This window comes from Mobula birostris, chromosome 3 (genome assembly GCF_030028105.1).
Source record: "Mobula birostris isolate sMobBir1 chromosome 3, sMobBir1.hap1, whole genome shotgun sequence".
In the NCBI taxonomy this organism is placed as follows: domain Eukaryota; kingdom Metazoa; phylum Chordata; class Chondrichthyes; order Myliobatiformes; family Myliobatidae; genus Mobula; species Mobula birostris.
The window spans coordinates 37,827,435-37,838,981 of NC_092372.1; the positions used below are offsets into that span (position 1 = coordinate 37,827,435).

Below are 11,547 nucleotides of genomic sequence, written 5' to 3' on the forward strand. Positions count from 1 at the left end.
ACTGGGATTTGCCACTACTGCACTGGAGGAATCATCTTTTGGGTCATGTGCCAAGTCATACTAGCTCAGGATCTGAAACTCCATTGATTTCAATGGGGATTATGGAGCAAAGGATTAGAACACAAAGGAAAAGGGGAATGATTTGATCTACTAAAAAATTTGTTTTAATGTTTTTCATTATTTGCAAGATTTAGGTGTTTTAGCTCTGTTTTTTTTATTTAAAAAAAACTAATTTGTAATTTTAAAATGAAAACCTTAAATTAAACTTTTAATTGGCAGCACATCACAGCCAACCATTGCACAAGGAACTTGGTCCTAATAGTGTGCCGCTGACCCCAGAATGTTCCTCGTTGCACTGTAGAGAGAGGAGGTGGTAGTTGCAAGCAGGTGAAGTGAGCCAGCAGGATCTGGTCCAAGCCCTTGTTTAGCACACTATCCTGTCAACTCAGTGCCCACATTTAAAATTTAAACTGGAATGTGGCTAGACATTAACTCCATTTGTCTGACTAAAAACAATGCTGAACCAGCAATCTGATACAATGCCAGTTCTTTACTCCTCTCAAATGCAAGGTTGTTAACACAAATGGGAACCAAGCTGAAACAGAAATCCCACAGAGGAAATAAAGCAAATGAAATAATAGAGTTGACGAGTGAACATTGGTAAAATGATCGCAAATATAAAAGAGAATCTAAACATATTTTATAGATATATGAACAAGGGATGCAAACAGCAAGGTAGGAAGTGGTATCTACCAATGAAGATGGCGAGTATTGCTTAAATACTAAATGAGTCCTGTACATCAACCATCTAAGGAAAAATGACATGGCTAAAGTCCCAGCAGAGGGTAAGAAGAAAATATGTTTGAGATTCTGGGTAGGCTACAAACTGGATACAAATAAGTTCAAGTTCAAATTCAATTGTCATTAAATATACCTATGTATACAGCTAAACAAAACATCATTCTTCCAAGGTCAAAGAAGAAGATTAAAGAGAACCCCGAGGCATTCTATACATACATCAAGAGCAAGAGGTTAACTAGGGAGAGGATGGAACTACTTAGGAATAAAGGGGAGAAATATTTCCTTGGATGAGAAGGATGTGGGTAAGGTCCATAATGAGTACTTTACATCAGTTTTTCTCAAGGAGAAGGGCGTGGAGGTAGGGAGATCAATGCTGAGTGGATTGATATGCTCGGATATTCTGAGGTCGAGGTAGAGGTAGCATTGGGTCTTGTAAAGAGCATTAAGATAGGTAAATCCCCAGGGCCAGATGCAATAGACCCCAGGTTATTGAGAGAGGGAAGCGAAGAGATTGCTGGGGCATTGACCAATGATTTTATGTCCTCTCCAGCTACAGGCAAGGTCCCGGAGGACTGGCAATTAACCAATGTTCCATTGTTCAAGAAGGGAACCAGGGATAATCTTAGAAATTATAACCTGGTGTGTCTCACATCAATTGAAGGGAAGTTATTGGAGAAAATTCTTTGTGGTAGGATTTATGAGCATTTGGAAAACCATGGCTTAATTAGGGAGAGCCAGCATGGTTTTGTACTCTACAAGTCATGTCTTACTAACTTGACTGAATTTATTTAAAGAGATGACAAGGGTGATTGATGAAAGCGGAGCTGTAGATATTGTCCACATGGATTTTGGTAAGGCGTTTGATAAGGTCCCACATGGGATGCTCATCCAGAAGATTAACATGCATGGGATCCAAAGTGAGTTCACCGCTTGATTCAGAACAAGCTTACTCAGAGGGAGTGGTCGAAGAGACTTATTCTAGCTGGAGGTCTGTCATTGGTGGTGTTCTGCAGGGACCTGTAGTGGAACTTCTGCTGTTTGTGATGTATATAAATGAGAGAAGTGGCAGATGGAGTTTAACCTGGCCAAATGTAATGTGTCGTACTTTGGTATATCAAAGTCAAAGAGACAGTGTACTGTTAAGTGCAAGATCCTGAATAGTTTTGATAAGCAAAAGGATCTTGGGGTCCAAGTTCATAGCTCCTTGATAGTGACTACAGAGATTGATTGGGTAGTTAAGAAGGCATATGACATGCTTGTCTTTATTAGTCAAGACATTGCTTCAGAAGTCAGGAAGTTATGTTGCAGCTTTATAAAACTCTAATTAGTGCACACCTGGAATACTGCATACAATTCTGGTCACTCATTATATGAAAGACATTGAGGCTTTGGAAAGGGTGCATAAAAGATTTACAAGGATGTTGTCTGGATTAGAAGGCATGTGCTATAAAGGGAGGCTGAGCAAACTTAGGTATGTTTTTTTCTGGAGTGGAGGAGGCTGAAGGAAGGTCTGATAGATATTTATAAGATTATGGCAGGCATAGATAGAGTAGATGAACAATATCTTTTTTCCAAGGGTTGAAATGTCTAATGCAGCGGGCATGCATTTATGGGCAGGGGAGGGGGTAATTTCAAAGGAGATGTGAAGGGCAAGTTTTTTTTCTACACAGAGTGGTGTGCACTTGGGATGCACTGCCTTGGGTGGTGGCAGAGGCAGACACATCAAAGACTTTCAGGAGATATTTATATAACTACATGAATGTGAGGAAAATAAAAGGCTATTGGTATTGTATAGGCAGAAAAGATTAGTTTAGTAGCAATTTGCTGACTAATTTAATTGGTTCGACACACCAATGTGCACCAAAGGTTCCTGTCCTGTATTGTTCTATGTTCTAATATAAAAATGATAATTATATAAGAAGGAAGCTCTAGAAAGTCAAGCTGTACCTAAAGAGGACAAGCCAGCTAGTCCAGATGGGATGCACTCTCGGTAGCTACAGAACATAACAGTGTAAACTACAAAAATCCTGGTCATAACCTTCCAAATAGCTACAGATTTATGTTGGTGCAGTGAATGGGGAATTGTAAATATATACACATTTTTTTCCAAATGAAATGATATAGGGATGAATCCAGATTTAATAACTAGACAGTAATTTACTTTAGAGGTAAAGAAAATTCTAAAAACAATAACCAGAGATAGAATTAGAAGTCACTTGGACAAGTGTGGAATGATTATAGAAGGCTAGCATTTATCTGTTAAATGAAAATTGTGCCAATATAACTTGAGAGAGAAGTTTTAATGAAGTAATGGAGAAGACTGATGCGGGACAAGTTGTTGATGCAGAATCTATGTACTTCCGAATGGCATTTTGAAAGGTGCCAAAGAATTAACTTGTCAAGACAGAAAACCATAGAATAAAAGATGTCATAGTAGTATCTTGACTGAGCAACAAGAAACAGAGAGTAATGATGAAAAGTCATCACTTTTCTTACAGAATCAAAGGACCATCACTTAATGAGCATTACTAACATGGGTGTACTGGGTGAAATTTCCAATTTTTCAGATGACAAACCTTGAAGGCACTGTGAGTTATGAGCAGGATGGCAATAAACTCCAAGGAGATATAGACACACTGGCAGAATGGACAGATTAGTGGCAGACGATACTTAATGTTGAGAAATTTGAAGTGTTTCTTGATGGTTGGAATGAAAAGAGGCAATTCTAAATAAGAGTTCAGGTAGAAGTAGTGGCCTCTGCACAAGGCATCATGGGAACATCCTTTCCCACCATTGGTAGTATCAACAGGAGGCACTGCCTCAAGAGGAGAACATGCATCATCAAAAATCCCCAGCATACAGGTCAAGGTCACGCCATCTTTTTGCACCTACCATCAGTTAGAAGGTGCACCACCAGGATCAAGAACAGCTTCTTCCCTTCAACCACTCGGTTCTTGAACCTATGACTGTAGTTGAGTAACATTATGATCTCTTGGCACTAAAATGGACTTTGGTCTCTTTTGTTCAAATTATGCTCCTTTTAAACTTTGTGGAGAATAGTTTAACTCATCATGCTTTCTTTGTGAATGCTGTTTTTATGATAGTGGTCTGTGATGCTGCTCAAGTATTTCATTGCACCTGTACAATGGATTTATGTATATGGATTATGGATTATGGTATGTGGATTAGGTATATGTCCAATGGATTATGTATATACAATGCATTTATGTATATGACAGTAAACTTGATTTTGACTTCCATTGGTGATTGAAAGTAATAGGCCAAAATGGGTCAGTGTCGGAGATCCTGGGCTTTATTACTAGAGACACAGTATACAAAACCAAATAAAAGCTATAATGAACCTTTATTAAACTCTGCAATGCCCACAATCGCGATAGTCCTTCCATTTCTAATTGGCACATTCTGGAAAGGCTCTAAAGGCTTTAGATGTGGTTCCATAAAAGATTTATCAAAACATCTCCAGGCAAGACGGAGTTTTAGTTCTGTGAATAAACTGGAAAAGCTGAGGCTGTTGTCATGGAATAGAGGTGGTTTTGTGTGGCGGTCCGACATTCATATTTGAAATCGTGAAGGGACTGGACAAAGCAGACGGAGAGAAGCCCTTCACGGTGACGGAGAGGTAAAACAAGCTTAAGGCGTATAGAATAAAGATGACTGGGAAGGAAGCAAAAATAACGAAGAAAAACTTCTTTATACAGTGGGTTGGAAAATCCATTGGAGGTGGGGTGGAGGGAGGTGGAGGTAAATTCAATTGTACGGCTCACAAATGAGCAGGATGAACACAGGCAAGGAAAAAAAAAACTTCGGAAGGCTTTGGCAAGTGAGAAGGGAACTGGGGTAAGCTGGATTCCACTCCTCAGAATCGAAATGGCGGAGCTGTTAGCATTCTGCGATGAGGTGAACTGGTATCCCCACAGCCTGGGCTAATTGCATTCCTATTCTCCAGTTATAAACTGTAAAATAATATCCAAAGAAACCACCAGAAACTTCCGGCGAAATAAGAACACATAAATTCTGTAGGTTATCCACAAAGATCGTTATTACACTTTGTTCATCAGAAAACAGCGGTTAGACCAAATCAAACTTATTAGCTTAACCGCTTCGAGGCAGCGTTGGGATCGGTTGATGTTTCTCAGGTGGAATTACTGTGGACCTGAGCTGGGTCACTGAACAATATTCCTGAAGTGTGACATTAGGTTGGATGCATTTTAAACCGGGTTTAACAATTTGAGCAGTGATCTCGCACTGTCACGGCCACAGCGCCGCAGATATAAAATTAATACGATCCAAGATCTCCTCTCGGGTAGTCTCACTGGCCGCCCACTTGAGTCTGAAGCACCCTGCGCAACGGCATCCACACATTTCGCGTAAATCAGACCCGGAGACTCGGCACACGCACAAAACACGCAAATTTGAGAAATGGAGTTGAAAGCCAGTAAATTGGGCGCGAATGCGTCAAAGGATGGCGAACCAATTCATGGCAAAGAAAAGGCAGAAACCTACAGCCGACCAATCCACTGTCCACATACTTTCACCGGGTTCCTCGCCGACGATAAGGCAGGTGGAGATGTATTTGTGTTTTCGTTTATCTGATACTGGTAGCTTATGTTTGCGTTCTGTACATTCCTACAGTCTTACTGAAACTCCGTACTAACTATTCCCAACTGTCGCTTTCCACTACTCCCCACCGCAGCCCCCCAGTTTGTGACCAGTAAGTTTGCACTCCTCCTCTCAGCTCTTTAGAGGGGTGGGCGCTTGGCAGATTCCAGAGCCAAGCTGCTGTTGGTGACCAAGTGAAACGTGAGTTGGCAGCGTTGACCGGGGTCCTGACTCTGCCTTGTTGTCAAATGTCCCCGATTATATTTGTAGGTAGAGATTAATCTGCGGGAGAAGGGGTATTCCATGTGCTTTCCTCTCCCTCCCGGGGAGGTTGGCGTGTGTGCTGCGCTGGGACCGAGGGTGGGGGTTATTCTGAGCGCAGGGGGAAGGGAACTGCGCCGCGTGCCCACCGGATATCTCCCTTAGATACGAAAAAGCCCATTTAGTTCACACGAATAGCCACGAATCACACAGCTCGCGACTTACGCTAGGCACAACATTTATAAAACTTGGACTTCGGCAGCAAGAATACGGAGACCGAAAGAACTCAATAAGAAAAGCGTTATTTCTGGGTGCAGTAACTTGCCATGTTTGAATAAACCCTTTAACTCTTCTGCAAAGTTACTGTTTAAAGAAACTCAAATGTTGGCATACATTCCCATTGTCAATAGTTTATTTCTGTGGTCGAGCCAAGAATTATATAAAATTGGGAATAAAATTCACAAAGTTATGTTACTAAGTAGCTAGAATTCATCGTTAGGGGAGCGATCGATTATTGTGGATTAACCATTACAGCCCGGGAAACTAGAAAACAGGTTGGCTTTATTTCACAGAATTAACAGAAGCAGAATTTGATCCCTCTGTTGCTGTAAACTATCACAACCGTATTAGTTCGACCTAGGAGAAGCGATAGTTGACTTCCGAATGTCAGCGTTATCAGTCAGGAGCCTTGTGTATGTGGTGTGTGTATGTGTTTGGGTGTGTGTCGAGGAAGGGGTCCCTCTCTATATAAAGGATTTAACCCTCTCGACTCCACTAATTTCGACGCAAAACAAAACTTACCGGAAATCGCTATAGGGGTGTATAATCCAATAACCGGCCGTTTTGACTCGCTGCTGCTCTTTCTCAACTGCCCTTTGGCTGCCGAACATCCGCAGGGAAAACTTGTTGACTCCAGGTTGGAGCAGGGCGGTGAAGTGGCTCTGCATGGAGCTGTACTGCGGGAAGTCCTCGCCATCCTGTCCGAGCATTGGATCGTCTCCCGCAGCTCCCCCTTCGATCTTGAAGCCCACTGAGTTCTGCTCCTTGCCGCCCTGCCCCTGCCCCTGCCCCTGCTGCTGCTGCTGGCGGTTCCTCTCCGGTTCGTCCCCCGCCTCCCTCCTGTGCCCCGCCGAGACCACACTGCCGTCCGCTTTCTGCTCCGCGCCGTAAGCCTGCTTGGCTTTCCCTTCCATGGTGGGAGGCTGCTCCCGGTGCAAAGCGCTGGAAGGCGAGTGCACGGCGCCCCTGGGACTGTACTCTCCGTTCGTGTCACATTTGGCGGTGCCCTTGCTCTGGTCCTCTCCTCTGCTGCCGCTCTCGCTGCTGCTGCAACACTCTTGCACTTTGTTGTGCTTGGACAGGGTTTCCGCTGCTCCCCCTCCTGGCAGAACATTCATCCTGATGCTCTGGTTCTTCCCCCTGTCATCTTGCTTCCCCATCCTCCTGCGCTATGATGGCAGACTGGAAGGTTAGGGAGGAGTGACGGCGGCTAATCGGCTGCCTATCGGTCTGCCTTCCTTTCCGATACCCCCTTTTGCTCCTTCCACCCCAGTACCTTTGCACGGCCAGACAGCCTGCACCACCGTCCAACTCTCAATCCAAACTCGTCCGGATGGGACACTGAGAGGGGATGAACGTGACTTTGCCACTCAGCAGGCAATCGGCGTGACTTTGAGCCGGCACCTTGCCGATTAAAGGGACCGCGTCTGACAGAATCCAGCGACAAGGGACGGAGCCAGGTGCAAAGGTGTTGACAAGGGTGTAACGGCAGTCGTGATACAGTGTGGAGTGCGGCATTTTCATACATATTTCCCTACGCAGAGAATGAAATAAATATCATGTATCCTGTCTAAATATAATTCTAACACCCCCATCAAAGATCTGCTTTCCCGCATTGCTCCTATTCTGTAGCGGTAACACTATATTCTTTATTCCGCTTTCTTTCTACTAGCTCGATGGATCTGACTGGAGAACACGCAAAGTTTTTCATTGTATCTCTGTAAATGTGATAACAAATCAATATCATATCAGTACACTTTATCCCCAGCGGGGCATACGCTGTCACGATTCACCTCCGATCTCATTTGACGACACAGCACGTTGGAGGGACTAAATAGCCGCCATCTCGTCTGTGCCGCTAACAGCACAAAGGCTCGTGAAATTATTCACAAAATTGCACATTCTGACATGCTGTCTTATCTTAAAGTTCTTATTGTGAAAAGGGGGTGCAAATTATTGTAGTAAATACTGAATCACCCAGAGGAGCATTCTGCAACCTAAAATGTTCCTTTCTCCATTGCTGATGCCTGATATGCTAAAGATTTCTAGGATTTTCTGACTAAACTCCCTGAGTAATAAGGTTAGGCTATTATGCCACTTGGATCTACCTCACCATTCCGCAAGATCTTTTGGCTATATTTTCCTATTTGGTTGTCACATCACTTGATAATCTTAAATAACAAACGCACAAACTGTCGTTTTCTGTTAAATTTATGTTAATTGATGTTTATATGGACTAACGCCTGTCCCGGAGTATCCTGTACAACAGCTGCAAAAGGCTATTTTTTTCATGGCATTTACAACTTGTGTAAGTATGGCTTTGGTAACAGAAAATTTGAACCTGAACTTTGCCAGTATTCATCAAAATAACTGTGGAGGGTGTCTTGAGTGGGGAAGGGGTAACAGTGTACAGAATTTAGCTAAAGTATATGATACTGGAGTCCCTCAGCAGTTAGAAAATGTAACACAGAGGAGCCACAACATCTGAGTTAAATGTAGATAATATTTCATGGATAAGCAATTACAGTGCAATTGAAGCATTGGATTTAATCCAGGCAACCTGTTCATATTCTATACCTTCACAGTATGGTCCGGGTCAATTTTGACCAGGGGCCAAGAATCCCCTCAAAACAAGCGTCCATACCAAATTTTGAACCACAGATCTATTTAGAATGTATAAATACCCTATCTGACATTAATAAATGGGTGACTAATCCTTAATTAATGTTTCAGAGATCCAAAATCTATTTCACTAGATACCTGTCAAATTTGACCCAGAACAGCCTCAATGTACAAAAATTTGTAGCACCTGTACAAAAGTATAAAAATTTTAAATATTTTCATTTTTGCACGTTTTGGGTCACTTTAGGAAAAATCATCAAATTTCGGCTAAAAAAGATGGCATTTAGGGTGTTTTTACTGGTGTCAAATGTCAAAATGGGTCAAATTTGACCTGAACAGTAAGTAAGGGTTAAGTTTTAGTGGAGTAAAACTGAATAACAGTGAACTTGTTTGGTCTACATGTTAAGTGTAACTGGTCTCTCTACTATAGGGGTAAAAAAACATCAATTCAGTACACAATATACAAATAAAGGTTTACTCAGATGAAAACAGAATTGGGTAGACATGTCCAGTAGGGTAGTTTGTCTATTTAGATAACTTCTATCTCAAAGAGTAATTTCTCTGAGATGGTCTGACAGAAATGTACAAGGTATTGAATGGCATGATAGGTTTTCTACAGAGTCAGAAGTAGTAAAGATAAAATTGTCAGTGATAAGAGAATAAGGAATAAAATCTTTTCTCAGAGTGTGGTTGGAATGTGGAACTCTTTACCCCAGGGAATGGATGAAGCAATTGGTATCAGTGCTTCAGGAAAAGTGGCAAAGCATATGAACAAGAATTGAATAGGAGAATTTGTTAATGAAATTTGATGAAAAATAGGAGGAAGTTTGCATAAAGCATGAACATCATTATGGACGTGTGGTTTTTGTTTTTGTTCAGTAAGTTTTTTCAATACTATATAGTAAGAGTCTTTCAGTCTATGATAAAAGTGTATGCTTATTAAGAGGTTCAGTGATACACAATGTAGTTGTGTAGCCCAGTGAGCCTTGCATCTGTGGTGGGAAAGCTGTTGGAAAAGGTTCTCAGAGATAGGACCTATGGGCATTTAGAGAATCATGGTCTGATCAGGGACAGTCAGCATTGCTTTGTGAAGGGCAGATCGTGTCTAACAAGCCTGACAGAGTTCTTTGAGGAGGTGACCAGGCATATAGATGAGGGTAGTGCAGTGGATGTGATCTATATGGATTTTAGTAAGGCATTTGACAAGGTTCCACACAGTGGGCTTACTCAGAAAGTCAGAAGGCATGGGATCCAGGGAAGTTTGGCCAGGTGGATTCAGAATTGGCTTGCCTGCAGAAGGCAGAGGGACGTGGTGGAGGGAGTACATTTGGATTAGAGGATTATGACTAGTGGTGTCCCACAAGGATCAGTTCTGGGACCTCTACATTTCGTGATTTTTATTAATGACCTGGATGTGGGGGTAGAAGGGTGGGTTGGCAAGTTTGCAGATGACACAAAGGATTATTGTAGAGGATTGTCGAAGATTGCAGAGACACATTGCTAGGATGCAGAATTGGGCTGAGAAGTGACAGATGAAGTTCAATCCGGAGAAGTGTGAGGTGGTACACGTTGGAAGGACAAACTCCAAGGCAGAGTACAAAGCAAATGGCAGAATACTTGGTAGTGTGGAGGAGCAGAGGGATCTGGGGGTACATGTCCACAGATCACTGAAAGTTGCATCACAGGTAGATAGGATAGTTAAGAAAGCTTATGGGGTGTTAGCTTTCATAAGTCGAGGGATAGAGTTTAAGAGTCCCAATGTAATTATGCAGCTCCATTAAACTCTGGTTAGGCCACACTTGGAGTACTGTGTCCAGTTCTGGTCGCCTCACTATAGGAAGGATGTGGAAGCATTGGAAAGGAGATTTACCAGATGCTGCCTGGCTTAGAGAGTATGCATTCTGATCAGAGATTAAGGGAGCTAGGGCTTTACTCTCTGGAGAGGAGGATAAGAGGAGACATGATAGAGGTATACAAGATATTAAGAGGAATAGATAGAGTGGACAGCCAGCGCCTCTTCCCCAGGGTACCACTTATCAATACAAGAGGACATGGCTTTAAGGTAAGGGGTAGGAAGTTCAGGATTGATATTAGAGGAAGGTTTTTTACTCAGAGAGTGGTTGGTCCGTGGAATGCACTGCCTGAATCAGTGGTGGAGGCAGATACACTAGTGAAATTTAAGAGACTACTAGACAGATATATGGAGGAATTTAAGGTGGGGGGTTATATGGCAGGCAGGATTTAAGGGTCAGCACAACATTGTGGGCCGAAGGGCCTGTACTGTGCTGTACTTTGTTCTTTGTAGTTCAATTTCTGATCGGATTATACCCAGAGCATGATCTTGCATATTCATGAATAAACAGTTTCCGGAATGTCAGATATTTGCCTACAAGGCTGCAAATGGATTTCCATTCCTCCCTCACTTTCCAATGGGACATTTACATTTTCTTTTCAAAAATACCATCATAAGGCTAATGAGAATCTGTCCTGAATTAGCTCTTCTCCACCTTGGTCTCACGTTGACATTTGAAGAGCCTGAAACAAAATGTTGGGATGCATATTTCCCATAAAAGCTCTTTATATTAACACCTGCTTTCTGGGAACATTTAGCATTTCTTATTTAAGGGTTGCTAAAAAAAATTGAATACAGCAAGGCATTTGGTCAATTTTTGCAATTAGGAAAAAATGGGATAAATAGCTTCTTGAATGTTAGAATGATCTAGTAACTGGAATGATCATTTTATTCATGGCAACTAATAGAGTCAGGTGGAAGCTACCTCCGAACTTCACTGCAATAGAGGTGGCCCCATCACCACCTTTTCAAGGGCAACTGGAGTAGGGCATAAGTTCTGCCCTAGTCAGTGACAATAAACATCCATGAATGAACTAAAAAATAAATTACTGTAATGCCTTATTGGGCTGCTGAAGTTATGGATGAGGTCATTGATTTACAAGCACAAGCCT

The 11,547-nt window shown here is 42.2% G+C and overlaps 1 protein-coding gene across 2 annotated transcripts in view; it reads right to left on the reverse strand.

Annotated features, from left to right (window-relative positions):
• The window catches only part of LOC140194566 (potassium/sodium hyperpolarization-activated cyclic nucleotide-gated channel 1-like), a 255,750-nt gene extending 248,875 nt beyond the window's left edge, over positions 1 to 6,875 (reverse strand). For both annotated transcript variants that reach the window (XM_072251785.1, XM_072251786.1), the window contains exon 1: positions 6,484 to 6,875. In XM_072251785.1, the coding sequence (XP_072107886.1) occupies positions 6,484 to 6,875 (392 nt within the window). The remainder of the gene's footprint in view (positions 1 to 6,483) is intronic.
• Between the last annotated feature and the right edge of the window lie 4,672 nt (positions 6,876 to 11,547).